General features: G+C 50.5%; 2 protein-coding genes across 3 annotated transcripts in view; one reads left to right on the top strand and one right to left on the bottom strand.

The window, feature by feature from the left end:
• The window catches only part of Rtf2 (replication termination factor 2), a 31,527-nt gene extending 16,092 nt beyond the window's left edge, over positions 1 to 15,435 (bottom strand). For both annotated transcript variants that reach the window (XM_052184429.1, XM_052184430.1), the window contains exons 1-5: positions 15,217 to 15,435; positions 11,123 to 11,217; positions 10,459 to 10,552; positions 9,345 to 9,484; positions 8,991 to 9,069 (exon numbers count right to left, since the gene is read on the bottom strand). In XM_052184429.1, the coding sequence (XP_052040389.1) occupies positions 8,991 to 9,069; positions 9,345 to 9,484; positions 10,459 to 10,552; positions 11,123 to 11,217; positions 15,217 to 15,285 (477 nt within the window). In that variant the 5' untranslated portion in view covers positions 15,286 to 15,435. The remainder of the gene's footprint in view (positions 1 to 8,990; positions 9,070 to 9,344; positions 9,485 to 10,458; positions 10,553 to 11,122; positions 11,218 to 15,216) is intronic.
• LOC127686323 (beta-1,3-galactosyl-O-glycosyl-glycoprotein beta-1,6-N-acetylglucosaminyltransferase 7-like) lies at positions 643 to 5,346 on the top strand. The gene is made up of 3 exons (XM_052184431.1): positions 643 to 1,612; positions 2,541 to 2,636; positions 5,123 to 5,346. The coding sequence occupies exons 1-3, from the start codon at positions 643 to 645 to the stop codon at positions 5,344 to 5,346; spliced, it is 1,290 nt and encodes a 429-aa protein (XP_052040391.1).
• Positions 15,436 to 15,879: the final 444 nt, after the last annotated feature.

Below are 15,879 nucleotides of genomic sequence, written 5' to 3'. Positions count from 1 at the left end.
ATAAATGGCTGTTGCAAGGTGGGGCAGAAAGGCAGAAGAGTTACCAGCCGTATAAGCAAAGGTAGGGCAAAGTTGCCCTGATGTGGTGGTAGTTTCAGAGTGTACACACACACACTTAAAGCCATCAAATTATCCTCAGCTGTGCCTAATGCACAACAGTCCGGAGACTTAAGCATCAAAGACAGGAGGAAGTGTAGACCCTCAAGTTTACGGACAGCCGGGGCAGCACAAGCCCCTCTAAAGAAGCAGCCAGTAAACCAGGTTCTGCTCCAATGTGCTGTCCCATCTGACCTGTCTGTCCAGCCACTGATCCTTGGAAGCTGCAGTGTAGCCAACAATGCCCTTGACCTTCTGCTCTTCCCGTCCTCACCCACGTGTGCAGAGCTAACAGACATGCAGCACCACGCCTGGTCCGTGGGAACCTGGGGTTCACGCTTGCCAGGCAGGCACCGCACCCACTGCACCGCATCCCCAGCCCAAGTGACACCCTCAAGAGCATACAGTGAGCGCACTTCAGAAGAGCTGGGGAGGGGGCAGGGCTGGAGGACCTTACCCTACTCTCTAAATGTTCTGTCATTCCTTTAGGAAACTAAAGGGAAAACCTTTCCAGCTATGGTGGCGACAGCACACTGAGCTCAAAGCATGAGCCAGCTCCGGACCAGAAAGGCTGGGCTGGTGGCGTGCGGCACCATCTGCGCCTTCATCTTTCTTTACTTGAGAAACCCGGGTCCTGAGGAGGCTGAGGACACACCCACTGACCCGGCTGTGGTGGACTGCGGTTTCTACCCAGATGAACTGTGCTTGGCTTTATTTGACGGGAAGAAGGCGGCCCCCCAAATCGCACAGTTCTGCAGACCCCCTCCGAACTCTGAAGTACCTGCTCATCTGCGCACACCTGGAAACTGCTCCAGGATGGCTCGGGGGCTGCATTTCATAACTAGACCCCTGTCTGCAGAAGAGCGGAACTTCTCTTTGGCGTATGTTATACATGCTCATAAGGAGCTAGCCATGTTTGTGCGGCTTCTCAGAGCAATTTATGCACCTCAGAATGTCTACTGTATCCACATTGATGAAAAGGCTCCAAAGAGGTTTAAGAGTGCCGTGCGCACCTTTGTGGACTGCTTTGGAAATGTCTTTCTTTCATCAAAGACACAGAAGATGGTTCATGACAACCTCAGGAGGCTGCAGGCAGAGATTGACTGCATGAGGGACCTGGTCCACTCCCCATTTCAATGGCGCTATGTCATGAATCTCTGTGGACAGGAATTCCCTATCAAAACCAACAAAGAAATCATCCGCTACATCAGAACTAGGTGGAAGGGTAAAAACATCACTCCTGGGGTGATCCCACCCCTAAACACCAAACCCAAGACTGTCCAAAGCTCCTCAAAGCCCAGCCCCAATGAAAATAGCTACACATCTCCAAATCCAATGTTCAAACAAAAACCACCCCACAATCTAACAATTTACTCTGGAAGCGCTCACTACGCACTTACAAGAAAGTTTGTAGAGTTCATCCTAACTGATCCCCGTGCAAGAGACATGCTGCAGTGGTCCAAAGACATCCACAGCCCAGAGCAGCATTACTGGGTGACCCTGAACCGACTGAAAGGTAGGATAGCTCACAATGTGGGTGACACTCAGGGACGAAGCTGGCGGGAGCTGACTCCTTTAGCTGTCTTGCTGTGGCCGTGTACAGGGCCTGCATCTCACAAGGCCTTCCACTCAAAGAATATGGGGTGGCCTCTTATTTTGGCAGTGTGGAGTCAGGGAAATAGTCTTGTCATAGTCCTATCCGACCCAGATATTTTAGACTTGTCTGTGTCTCATCCAACAGAATCTTTTGGAAATCCTGGGCATAAATGTTTGAAAAAAATCTGCATTTTTTTATTCACTTAATAATATTACTGGACAGTAAACCTAGAATTGTGCTAAGGGCTCACTCCTATAAATCATAGTTCTTGGGAAGCTGAGGCAGGGGGACAGTGGTACAGTACAGCTACAGAGTGAGTTCTTGACTAGAAAACAGAAAAACAAAAAACCCCAAACAGGAAAGCTGATGTTGTCTGTGGCAACCCCACTTCCCAGGGAACGCTGGTTGGTGTGGTCCGCTAGGTGAGTTTACATCATCCTCTTGAGACAGGTTGACTGGTTCCCTCACAGCATGCTGCTTCACAGAATGGCCGCCTACGGCTGTCGATAAATAACCCTAGCAGACAGGGACCAGCAGGAACGGTCTTGGAGGATTCTGTGACCTCTCAGGATCACCTACCAGGGCTGATAGGAGGGAATGCAGCGCAGAGCCCCGGCGTGGTCCTGAGGGCACACCACACACATCCAGTGAGTTCTGAGGCGGGGGAAAAGGGTGTGGACTGCAGTGCAGGGTAGGGTGGACCCTGGTCAGCCCATACACTGACAGGCACTGCACAGGTCTTTCTCACAGGGACTGTACCTCCTGAAGGGCAATGGCCACCGCCCGGCTTGCATTACCACAGCCAGGAACTGTCTGCTACCGTGTGCCTGTTTTTTTCTCCCCTCAGATGCTCCAGGTGCCACACCAGATGCTGGATGGGAAGGACACATTCGAGCCACAAAGCAGAGAACAGAGACAGGAGATGATCACACGGGCTGCACAGGTAAAGTCTCGGAAAGCAGTCGGCCTCGGCCTGAGGAGTGCTAGGACTGAGGATGTGCACCACCAGGTCCTCTGCGCACAGGGACAGGTAGCCAAGCAGCTCTCAGGCAGTTCTTGCTGCAGGAGACTCTCTGTTTTACTCTGGTGGATTCTCCCCCAGGAACCGTGAAATCTCCCGCTCACCGGTGTCCCAGAGGTTTGAGTCACAGAAGGAAAGGAGAGCTCATGGGTCCAGTTATGAAAGGTCTAGAGGGACCTGGCTGATGGTCAACCAGTCTTGGGCAAACACTTGGGGTGCAGGAAACTGCAGAGTTCTTTGGAGGGTAAAGTCCAGTCCTCTATCATCCCGAGCTCACTTTAGACATGGCTGCCTGAGGATTGCAGAGGGCTTTGGGGGACCATTACTTTACTGCACAATGCTAATGAGTGAACAGATGTCCAATGCTCTGCAGAATCCACAGAAGCATGTGTGTGTGTGGGGGTGTGTGCACATGTGCGTGCACGCGTGAACTCATGTTGGGGTACCAGTCGCAGGCCACACAGGCTGACTACAGAGGACTGAGGCAGAGCAAAGCGCCCCTCTTGGGTGCTGCCCTTTGTCCACAAGCAGCTTCCTAAGCACGGCGTCAGTTTTCACACAAGGACATCATGCCACTCAACGCTGTGCGTGGAGATAGACTCTAAACTAAGACAGTAAACCAGACCCACAGGGAGCAGCCAGGAGCCCCACATCCCAGCCATTTAAAAGACTGACCTAAAATAAACAGGCTAAGCGGGACGGTGGTGTCACACGCCTGTAATCCCAGCACTCTGGGAGGCAGAGGCAGGCAGATTTCTGAGTTTGAGGCCAGCCTGGTCTACAGAGTGAGTTCCAGGACAGCCAGGGCTATACAGAGAAACCCTGTCTCTAAAAAAACCAAATCTAAAAAACAAAAAACCAAACCAAAACAAAAAGACAGGCTAATGAGGGGAGAGGGGATGTAGTGGCTATTCCTGGTTGTCAACTTGACTATATCTGGAATGAACTACAATCTAGAATTGGAAGGCTCACCTATGATCCTAATCTGGAGGCTCAGAAATATAAGTTTCTGACCTGGATCTTGGCATGGAGATCTTGAAGCATAGTGGCTCTGAATTTCAGAAGATTAAGACAAGGAGATCTCCGAGTTCAAGATCATCTGGGATTAAAGGCATGAAGGTACACGCCTGTAATCTGGGCCACACCCTCTGTTGGAGACCTACAGCCTTTAATCTGGGCTACACCCTCTGCTGGAGACCTACAGCCTTTAATCTGGGCAACACCCTCTGCAGGAGATAAATAAGGACATTGGAAGAAGGAAAATTTACTCACTCTTCCTTGCCCGTTTGCCTCATGGGACTGAGCAACTGCTAGATCCTTGGACTTCCATCCACAGCTGCTGCTGATCATTGTTGGGGAGTTGGACTATAGACTGTAAGTCATCGACAAATTCCGTAACTATATAAAGACTATCCATACGTTCTGTGACTCTAGAGAACCCCTAATACAGAAGTCAACTCTGATGCCAAAGTAGCAGAAAGACGAGAAATCACACTGTCCTGACAGTGCCAGGTCAGAGAGCCGGAAATGTTCAGCTCTGTGGGTTGACAGTTGACAGGGACAGTGAGGAGGAAATAGGCTCCCACTATGTAGACCAGGCTAGCCTGGAGCTCAGAGATCTTCCTATCTCTACCCCCTGGGATTAAAGGCACACGCCACCATGTCTGGTTACAACATTTTTTGCTTTCTTTTTTAAGGTAGACACTGTTAATTCAACAGGAAGCTACAACAGCATCTATCAAAACCCTCTCCCTTCATGGACAGACCATATTCCTTTCTTTTGAGACAGGGTCTTGCTGTGTAGCTGGGCTGGCCTTAAACTCATGATTCTCCTGCCTCATTCACCCAAGTGCTGCAGTTAGAGGTGTGAGTGTCCACCCTTGGCACAGCTCTCAGACTGACTCCATGGCCTTTCAGGCTTCTCCTGCCTGTGGGCTAGCCATCAGAAAGGTCTGGCATGGAAATGATCAACTCTCTCTCTTAGTTCTTCTGAGTAAAGCTTGATGTAAGTGTAGGTTAGTAGCTGGGAGTCCAGGCTCATTAGACCAGACTGCCCAGTTACTAATTCTTTCCTCATGATCGTGTCACTCCTCCTGCCTCAGCGGCCTCCCAGGGTTATGCGTTATAGGCATGAGTCCCTTGCCTGGTGCAGCAGCACTCTTCAGCAGCTCATGCTGTTTACAGTGTTCCCCAAATACTAGCCCAAAGGTGAAATTCCCTCCATGTAAATTCAAAATCCACCCTTGGAGACCAATAACAGCTACAGAATGATGCTTAATTTGAGCTCTGTGCAGTGAGCACTGCCCCCCCCCCCAACCCCAGCTGACACTCAAGGAAGTAAGTCCCCCATACTTGACCTGGGATTGAACTCATGGGAAACAGGCAGTTAAATTTGTTTCTTTCCGTAGGCCATGATACCCAGGCCAGCTGTGTGTTCGGCCTGGGAGACCTACCTCGGCTCATCCAGCTGCCAGCTTTCTTTGCCACGCTGGGGCCCTCTGCAGACCCACTGGTGGGGGTGTGCCTTGAGAGGCGGCACCGACTCAAAGCCCTCCAGCAGGCCGAGGTGACCCCAGAGCCACACTGGCAATTCCCCCAGGAAAGCCACTTCAACAGTCACCCTCAGCACTAAGGGACTTGTCAGCATCGCTCCTTCAATTCCTGGATGTGAATGACTTCAAAACTGATGGAGAGACATGTTCCGCCAGACTTCTCCACTACACGGCACGGAGAGACCTGTGAGGAACGCTGCGGCAGTGAGCTCAAGCCAACAGCTGGAGGCCCAGCACATTCTCAGAGGCGGAGTTTCTCCACCTGCTCAATCCAGTTCACGTCGCACCCACCAGCAGCAGGTCTGGCCCCAAGGGCCTGGAGATCCTGGGTAAGAGGCACTGGGTGCACAACAAACCCACAGGAAGCTGTGCTTCTTCTCCAGAGTTGTCCCTATGGACTCAGAGCAGCACAACTTTGTTCTAGGAAATTCCAGGAAAACATCTAGGGGTAAAATGGACAAGCCTGCAGAGGAACCATGCGTGAGAATACTGCCTAAGTCTGTGTTGTCTTGGCATGCCATCTGCTGTTCTTCCTGCTACGTCAGGGACCACAGCTGCACTGCCCGTGCCACCTCCACAGGGGCTTCTGCATAGAGTGTGGAGAGAGAGGGAGGAGGCCACTCTTGACTTTTACAGAGTTTTCGAGTCAGGTAGCTCATGTGGCGAGTGGCCAACACCCTGGTGTACAGGCTGACGGCACAGAAGTCCTTGGCCATCTTGAGCCTCAGGTCCAGGCCCTTCCTTCCCTCCTCTATCCTGACTCTCCTGTTTCTGCTGCTGTTCTGGGAAACTTCTATAGGTGTTCTTTCTCTAGCAATGTCCTTGGTGGCAAAGACTGGCATGCTAGTATTTTACATGTATGAGTGTTTTGCCTGCATGTATGTATATGTATCACATGTCCACGGAAGTCAGAAGGTGTTGGCACTCTGTAACTGGAGTTACAAATGGTGCCAGACACCATGGGGTTGAACTCAGGTCCACTGCAAGAACAGCCTGTGCTCCTAACTACTGAGCCACCTCTCCATCCATGCAACTGGTTTGAAGTAGGAACTCAGAAGGGAAACCAACACACACTGTAAAGGCCAAATATCAGCTCCTCAGTCAAGGTGGATTCCCACATAGAACGGAGATCACATCAGTGAGGCGCTGAGGGGCCTGGAAGGCCTAGCAGACTGATGAGATCCTAAAGGCAGACACGACAAAACAAGTTTAAGCAAAATATATAAGATTAAAGTAATCTCTGTGTAGGCACCATTCTCCTTACTATACACTGACCATGTAACTGTCCCTGCCCTCTGGCATGGCGATGTGCAGGACTACAGTGTGTTTTCTGGCAAACCACAGTGGGATTAAAGTGTGCCACCACCACCCATCCCTCGTGTCACTGTCCTGTTGGTGATTTATAAATCCCAAGAGTGCCTGAACCTGACGATCTTTGGTCTTGCCCCTGTGGCTTCATCTCCCTTTCCTCCTCATGATGCACAGCAGGGCGGGCGCATGCTGTGCCATCTCCGCCCTGGGCAGAGTGATGCAGAAAGGACCAGGCCTTGCCACTTCAGTCTACACCCCAGCCAGACTCCTTGTCAAAGGCTCTTTGAAGTGACCAATGAAATGTGAGATGCTCCAGGTACACTCGGCAGGCCTGACCGATAAAATCTTCCCAAGAGAGGTTCTCTCCTTCTCATCAAGTCAAGGAGAGATGGGAGGAAGAAACTGCCCACCCACACCTCTCTCTGCTGGGCACCCAGTACCCGAGGATGGCTCCAGCAGCAAGCCAACCTTCTATCAATGTCCTAACAAACTTCAGAAACTTCACACTGAAAACCAGAGTCTCATTCCTAATAGCAATATAATTATTTCCCAACTTAAAAATGTCCCTGTTTAGATTTTTTTGATGTAAAAAGAAGAACTCTGAAGAGTCACAATGACCCTTCACTTCACATACTAGACTCGGGTCCAGAGAGGTGCTACATGGACACACCACAGGGACATGTGAAGTCCTCACAGTTCATGGCTGCAGAGTCCGTCCCCAGGGTAGAGTTGGGAGCAGGGCCTGTGGCAGGCAGGCATTGGGGTCACACAGTCTCATGAAGTTAGTTAATGACAGTAATTAACGTCGCAGTGTATGTTCTTTATAAAGGACAAGCTCTTTCTCCACATGGAGCATAACTATACTTCACACAGAGGATTTGGCAGTGTCAGTGAGTGAGGGGTCCTGGTTGAGACTGGTGGGGAGGGGCACTCCACAGACAGAAGATTCTGTCAGCAGGAAGATCGAGCAGAAACCTGATGAGCATGAACATTTGAATCCGTGCTTGCTTGCGACTTTTCACTCCCGCCCTCACCATCACCGCCCCCACCCCATGCTAACACCCTCCACATCACGACACGCAGCAGTGCGCCCTTGCTGGGACTTCCCAGCCTCGCAAACTGTGAACTGAATTTCCCTTCTCTATAACAGCCAGGTCACAGTAGTCAGTGTCTGTCAGGAAGACTAGGATGGTAGGGGATAAGTGAACGACTGGGAGATCCCTGCTCACACCGTGGCCGTCCTGGGTCCGGTGGCGCTCTGACTCTTGCAGTCTTGCAGATAAAACAGGGCCTGCCCCACGGTTGAATCTAAGTGGGAACCACCTGACACAGGGCAGGGCCTTCTCCAGGCACCGTCAGTCACGCAGACCTCAATTCCCTTGTAGCACCACTGTTACACCTTCACCTGGAGGCTCCTACATGCCACAGCTGCATGGAGCTGACCTCCCAAGGGCACCTCTTTAAAGAAGAGAGCCTGACATGACACTTGCACATGCTATGGAGACTTGTCAGTCACTGGCCCAGCACCCCATACTGATGTCATCATCCATCAGCTTCCTGAGATCATGCCATAGAGCCGAGGGGGCTTTAATGTGAAGGGCATCTAGAGCCACCGCACGCTGGCTTAGACGAAAATCCACGGACACCAAGGTGGTCGCCTCAGCCCTCCATGTGAGGTGACTGTCTACAACTGGTCTAGGCTTTGTCACCATGCCACGCCTGCTGCTGCACCCTGCGACTGCCCAGGCTTTGCTGGTGCCTTGTGCCCTCCAGCTCTGAACTCAAGCTTCAAGTTACCTTTGTTGCCCACTGCTAAGGTCGACGCCCCCCTCACCTACACATCCTTGTGATCTCCCTTCACATGCCACAGTGATCAATACTTGTGGGCGGGCCTCCCCAGTGCAAAGGGCACGCATGAGAGCAGAACTCTGGTGGATTTTTTCCTTCAGGACAGTCCACCAGGAAGGGCCAGGACAGGAGCTGCCAGGACAGGTGCCCACTAAAGGTCATCAGCAGAGGGCACTACCCAGGACAGGTCTAAGCACACTTACTCACTGAATAGTCAGCCATGGCTCCTGTCTAACCACTACACTAAATGCCACAATTTTGTGACGAGATCAGATGGGTAACGAGGTCCCCAACAGAGATAAAGAAGGAGCGCAGGTGAGGCTGAGGAGAGCAGGGCGCTCCAGGCTGCCAGTGTGGGGGAGAAAGAACTCAGCCCTGGAGAGAGTGACCACGGATTGCCTGCGTGTGCTTAACTATGTCCCACAGCGGTGAGGCGCCTCTGCAGAAGAGGTGGCCTATTAAATGCTTTCAGAAGAAGTTTGGGATTTAAATATCAGAGGGAAAGACACTGATGTGACTCCCTCAGCTGCCAAGAAGGAAGAAATGAAGTGTGGTGGAAACTCACTGTGTGGCAAACTTCAGCTTTTATCTCCTTCAAGGCGCGTTCAGAAAACACACATCCGCAGCATCGGAGGAAGCAAAACCTGGAGAGGGACCAGGGGAGAGCAGCTTGAGCTAGCAGTACCCAACCGTGGTGCAGAGCGGGGCCTCGGGGCAGAGCGGGGCCTCGGGCAGAGCGGGGCCACTGTTCTGAGTGAGCTGAGCAGGGTGGGCAGTTAGGTGCAGAGGCGACCGCTGGGGAAGGAGCCCACCACGCCTGGTCCTGTTTCCCACCAGGCCCTACTACATCCCCAAGACAACACAGAGCCATGGAGCACGACCGTCCCGAGTCCCGTCCCCCGTCCCCCGCGCCCCTCACCTGTGCCGGCCGTTCATCTCTAGGCCCACCACAGGGCAGATGAAGCGCGCGCGCTGCAGGTCGTCATGCTTGTCACCCTTGGTGTTCCCTTTGTCTCCTTCCCAGGCGGGGTTGTCGGAAAGCCTGAGCTCTGTCACGTTCTGTGGAGAGGCATTAATAATGCTGACGTGAAATGAGCACAGGGACCTGCCCACAGAGCTCTCAGGTGGCAGCACGGCCATGCTGGCCTGGGAGAAGGACTCACTGTCATGGAACGCCCATCACTTCAGCAGCACCAGAAGGGAAAGAACTGTAAGCCGACCCAATCGAAGACAGAGGCCACTTCAACACTCGGCACAGAATCTTAGTACATGTATTTGTGTACACATGTATGTGTGTGTGTGTGTCCTCCTGTGTGTGCACTCCCATGTGTGTGCCCCGGCCTCTGGCCAGGGCAATGTCAGGTATCTTCCTTGTGATTCTCCTGTCTCCAGTCCTTCAGCATACGCTCCTGGCATGAGCCATTGCAATCAGCTCGGGTGTCCTCTACCTCTCTTCATCTCACTCTCTGAGAGTCTAAGTGAACTGGAGCCCAACAGTTCAGCATGACAGTGAGCCGCAGAGGTGCTCCTCTCCAGCTCCAGTGCCGAGATCCCAGGGGATCAGGTTACAGGTTTGCACCGTCAGGTGCTTCACCCACTGAGCTGTCTTGCTCATGCTGAATTCAGTCTCTAATGTATACAGATTGTGGAGGTTTGAATATGCCTAGCCTGGGAGTGGCACTATTTGGAGGTCTGGCCTTGTTGGAGCAGGTGTGACACTGTGAGTGTGGGTTTTAATAACCCCATCCTAGCTGCCTAGAAGCCAGTTATCTCTTGTTTGACTCTGAATAAAAGATATAGAACTCTCAGCTCCTCCTGCACCACGCCTGCCTGGAGGCTGCCATGCTCCCACCTTGATGATAATGGACTGAACCTGTGAACCTGTAAGCCAGCCCCAATTAAATGTTGTCCTTATAAGAGTTGCCTTGGTCATGGTGTCTGTTCACAGCAGTAAAACCCTAGCTAAGACACAGATCCTATTAGAGGAACCTCCCTCAGAGGCCCCTGGAGCTCAGCCACGCCCTGTGTCCTACCTTGATGCTTCTGATGTGCGATGCCGCCTTCCCTAGGGCCTTCTCAGCAGACTTGTCCAACAGAAACTCGATGACAGCGTCTTTGTTGTACAGTCTGCAAGAGAGCATTAGTTGACTATTGCGGTGATGATTTTGGATGAGAAACGGGAGGAGACCGGAACATGACCCCAAAGCTGCACGCCCTGGCTGACTTTCTGCGCTGCTAAAAGCAGATATCATTCTGTTTCAACTGTTCCCCAACACACAAAGCAGCGGCTTAAAGCCAGGGTGGAGGACTTTAAGACTGTGTAAGTCCTTATTTCCACCTGTCCTTCACAAAGTAAAGATCAGAAGATTTACAACCACTAGGCCCACATTCTTCGCTGTAAAAACTGGCTGGAGCTGAGTAGCAGCCCCCACCCCCCACCCTTTAGGCAGGTCATCCCTGTCCACTCCGCCTCCCCCTGCTTTCCACAGCACTCATGGCCACTTTGTGCTCTGGGTTTATAGCTCAGCATTCACTCCTGAGTGGAAAACCAACTGAGGAAGAAGGTCCAGGCTGTGTCCAAGGCGGTCTCATCTTCCCCACTAGTCTGCTTGGGACAGCTCCTATCAATCAAGTACTTCAGTATTCTCTTCAAAACCAACACAACAAATGCATCTTGGTTATGTGAAGGGGCCATACCTGCCAAGCTCACAGGCAACTATTGGGCGCCTCAGGATCTCCTGACTCAGAGTACAGTAGTTCCACCTGGCTACCAGTTCAGCATCTTTGTCAACCTAAGAAAGAAAACACACACAGTCACTCCAGCTCAGTCGGCCATGTGTACATGTCTAATCCTGCTTTTGGTGGCTGAGTGAGAAATGTCCTTCCCAAGCCCACCCTTGTGAACATGTGGTTCCAGTGGTAGTGTTTGGGGAGTTGATGAGACCTCAGAGGTGGAGTCTTGCGGGAGGAAGCCCGCCTGAGGGTGGGCTTGGGGGTTATAGGCTCTCCCTGCTAACCCTTCCCTCTGTCTGCTTCCTGCGAGGGGATGAAAATGGATCAGCAGCTGCCTCTCGCCAGCTGCCGCCATGGACGCTGCCTCGAGATGCATAATTCAAAATCAACTTTTCCAGATGCTGTTTTGGTCATGGTGTTTTATTACAGCAGCATTACAGCAACTAATACACATACTGTGGTGTTTAATTTTAAAATCAGGATAATGATCCACACCCAAGAGCAGTGGTGACCACAAAACCAGAGTCTGAGGCAGGAGGATAAATTCTGAGGACAGCCTGGGTAGCCCAACAAGATGCTGCTTCTAAAAGAAAACAATGGAGCCGGTGATAGCCAGCAGGCACTGGGGCTTGCCGGTGATAGCCCAGCAGACACTGGGGCTTGCCTCCGGTGATAGCCCGCAGGCACTGGGGCTTGCCTCTATGCAGAATGACCTGAGTTTGTCCCTGGGACCCGTATGGTAAAGGAGAGAACTGACTCCTGCAAACTGACCTCTGTCTGACCTCTACATGTCTGTCACTTACCCTCCCAACTAAATAAATTAACATATTTTAAAAATTATAAAAGAAACCATGTAAATGGCTGGGATGTAGGGAACGTGGCTCCAGGGCAGGACATCTGCCTAGCACACATGAGGCTCCATCTCCAGTGTAATAAGTAAGTTGATAATAAAGAAACATAATAGTGCATATGAACTTGGAACTTTACGTTTTAAGAAATTAGAGCATGTGAGATGGCTCAGAGCTGAAAAAACAGAACAGAACAGAACAGCCCAAGTTCAATGTGACCACTGGGACCCACAGTGGAAAGAACCAGACTCGAAAAGTTGTTCTCTGACTCCCACATATGCAGCACATAACATGCACTTGTAAACGGTTTTAAATTAGCATTATGTTAAATAAAGGCCTACCAACACCCAACACACACAAAGCAAGTTTATACCCATCACTAAACTGTGTGTGCAAGCTTTATAAAACACAGAATGGGGGGCAGGGAGCGAACCACTCTGCACACACCAAGAGGTCCTCTACCTGATCTATCTCAGCACCAGTACCAACATTAATGTCCATACTTTTGCAGTAAATTAACACCTTATACAACATAACTTCTTCCTGGTAACACCTTATGCAACATCTTCCTGGAATATGAAGTGGGTATAAACGTGCCAAGTTTCAGGGCTGGAGAAACGGCTCAGTGTTTGAGAACATTTACTGCTCTAGCAGAGGACCCAGTTTGGGTTACGAATAATCATACCAGGTAGCTCACAATGCTAGGTGACTCACAATTCCAGTTTCAGGGGCTCCCATGCCCTTTTCTGCCCCCTTGGGTTCCTGCATACACACGTGCACATAAATAAATACAATAAAACAAAGAGCAGAAATGGAAAAACAAGTGTCAACCTCTGATCATGATTGTGTCTTTCTGGTGACCGGTCCCCAGCCAGGAGCTTCTCTGGTGCCCATGAGCTGACGTGGCTGTGCACGCCTCTAATCCCAGCATTTGAGGCAGAGGCAGATGGATCTCTATTGGTATGAGCCTAGCCTGATCTACATAGAGAGTTCCAGGCTAGCCAGAACTACATAGTGACACTGTATTTCAAGAAAAAAAGTCACCACACATCTCTCTTAGGACAAGTGATATTTCCATGGGACTTAGGAGCTGTGTGCCAAGGCAGAGGCAGATTCCCACTGCCTTATCTATATGATTACTTCATAACAGGCATTTCAAATGGAAGCTCTATCAGTCGGGCGTGGTGGCGCATGCCTTTAATCCCAGCACTTGGGAGGCAGAGGCAGGCAGATTTCTGAGTTTGAGGCTAGCCTGGTCTACAGAGTGAGTTCCAGGACATCCAGGACTCCATAGAGAAGCCCTGTCTCAGAAAACAAACAAACAAACAAAAAAAAAACAAAACAAAAAAAAACAAATGGAAGCTCTAGAAGGGATAATTTGTCATTGGGGCCTAGAGTAGTATATACAACAAGCATCTAATAAGCACTTGGACAAATGGGTTAATAAGAACCATGCTTCCTGATCATTCTTTCTAAGATCAGGGTTTTTTGTTTTTATTTGTTTGGGGTGATTGTTTTTTGTCAACTCTTCCATTACTCCTTGTCAGCCCTGGGCACAAGACAACGACAGTAAGATGAATACTTTATGCACACTTGAATGTGACATGTTGGCATGGTCTGAGGGCACTCTGTCCTCAGACTTTCAACACATGTTCAGTGGATGTCTATTATGTGCAGAAACATCTTAGAGACTGCAGAGCTAAGACATGCAAGGACCCCAGGGCACATGGGAGAGAGATACATAGTCAATAGTCACAGAGGCAGGGAGCATAGAGAAAAAGAAAAAGAAAAGCAGCAGAGGGGGTGAGCCTGGAGACTGCAGCTGCCTGTGGGGAGAGCCGAGAGATGAGGGCGAGCAGAGCAGCACACACTGTAACCCAGCACTCGGGTGGCTGAGGCAAGCTTGGGCGACCCAACAGCAAAACCTTGCCTTAAGCGGCCCCTCCCCCCAAGTAAGGACTGAATGGAAAAAGTAATGATGTCACTATGAGGAGGAATGTTCAGGACGCTGGGGCAAGGTCTACGGTATTGAGAACAGAGTGTGAAGGCGCTAAAGAGGGGCAGAAGAGGAGGGCAGAGAGACAAGCAGAGCTTTGTTCACACAGGACCCAATGGAGTTTATTAGGGACGTATCAGGAAGTCATGCAGCGTCTTAAGTACAATACTGGATGGGATTCACCTCCCACCCAAAGTTCTCTGAATGCTGGATCAGAAAACACAATCCTCCCCTGCCGGGAACTCTATCAGGGCATCCTGTGCCTTATGCTGTTAAACAGTCAGCATCAGCACTAGCTTTGAAATGCACATAAGTGGATGGGAACAGTGGTTCACAACTCTAGGCCATATCACTTTAGTGGTGTTAACTAACTTTCAGGTACTCAATTTCCCTACCATTACATTAGTGTGGAACTATACAATTTGCTCAATGTCTTGTAAGATTTACAGACTGTTCACTCATTTATTCAAAAATATTTACTGTGCCAGGAACTATGCTAGTTCTGGAAGAAAAACCAACTCGCACAGCGGGAGCTTGCAGTCACGTGGGCATCAGCTGGGATCAACCACCAATTCAGAGTGTAAAGTGCTGACAGAGTTTAATAAGGGTCTGACTTCACAAAAGGGAACGGTTTGGGGAGACTTTAATACACTAACTTTAGGCTGGAGAGATGGCTCAGTGGTTAAGCCTGTGTACTGCTCTTCCAAAGAACCCGAGTTTGGGTCTAACAGCCAAGTTTGATGGTTCACAAAAACCTGTCCCTCTAGCTCCCGGGGATCCGATACTTTCTTCTGGCCTCCTTAGATACCACACTCAAGTATATATATGACATTAAAAAAATTAAAGTATTATTCAAATACCAAGGCTTGGTGGCCCACACCCTTAATCCCAGTACTCAGCAGGCAGAGGTGGGAGTTCCAGCTAGTCAGGGCCACATAGAGCCTTTCTCAAAAAACAAAACACACAAAAGTCCATAAATAGCATCTATCATTGTGATCGTTGCTAAATACAGATAAGTCCCAGTCCTGGCTAGACCACTAACTAGCTCTCCAGTCTCCGTCCTTTTTAGCGTTAATGTTTACATATCAATACAGCGTCTGTTGGGAGGATCCCCAGTCTAATGGTACAGTTCAGTGACTGCAAACAGTAAACCCTCCATAAGCGCCGGAGAACAGTGTGCACGCCGAGCCTCGCAGCCCGCAATCCCCACTCACCTTCTCGACCTTCTTCGGCCCCTTCACCAGCTCGTGCCTCTTGGGGATTGTGCCTCCGTCGCAACCCATCCCAAAGCCGGAGTCAGAAGCCGCAACAACAACAAAAAAAACAAAAAAAAACAGAACAAAACAAAACAAAACAAAACAAAAAAAACCCAGAAGCCTTAGCAAACACTAGAAGCCGTCGCTTCCGGGGTCTCGGGCAAAACTCTACCTACTTCCGGTGCTCTTTGATGACGCACCAAAGGGAGCGGCAAGGGGGCGGAGTCACTGCGCAAGGCACAGTAGTGGGGGAGTTGGGCGTGGCTTCACGGCGACTTGCTGGAGCGTCTTTGGAGTGCGTCCACTTCCGGTCGTGGGCGGTCCCTTCTTTTTTTTTTCCCCTGGGTCCGTAAGCTTGGGCTTGAGGGAGGAGTGTAAAACATATGTTGTGTCTGCGTCCCTGGCATTCTTGCAGACCAGGGCAAGCTTTGCTGTAAGTCTGAGATGGACAGAACCTGTCATTTCAGCTACTTCTCCTGTATTTTAAATCCGGACTTAAAAAAGAGAAGACGTGGGGTGGGTGGGCCTGCTTGTGCCCTGCGTGAATGCAGATGCCTGTTGAAGCCAGAAAAGCGTTTTGGGTCTCCCTGGGGCTGGAATTGTATATGGTTGTGAGCTGCT

The sequence above is a fragment of the Apodemus sylvaticus genome, chromosome 5 (genome assembly GCF_947179515.1).
Source record: "Apodemus sylvaticus chromosome 5, mApoSyl1.1, whole genome shotgun sequence".
Lineage (NCBI taxonomy): Eukaryota > Metazoa > Chordata > Mammalia > Rodentia > Muridae > Apodemus > Apodemus sylvaticus.
This window is presented reverse-complemented; position numbering and strand designations above follow the sequence as displayed.

Coding starts and splice junctions, on each gene's coding strand:
- LOC127686323 (XM_052184431.1), top strand. CDS start 643: ATGAGCCAGCTCCGGACCAGAAAGGCTGGGCTGGTGGCGTGCGGCACC. Junction 1,613..2,540: donor GACCCTGAACCGACTGAAAG/GTAGGATAGCTC, acceptor TTCTCCCCTCAG/ATGCTCCAGGTGCCACACCA. Junction 2,637..5,122: donor TGATCACACGGGCTGCACAG/GTAAAGTCTCGG, acceptor TTCTTTCCGTAG/GCCATGATACCCAGGCCAGC.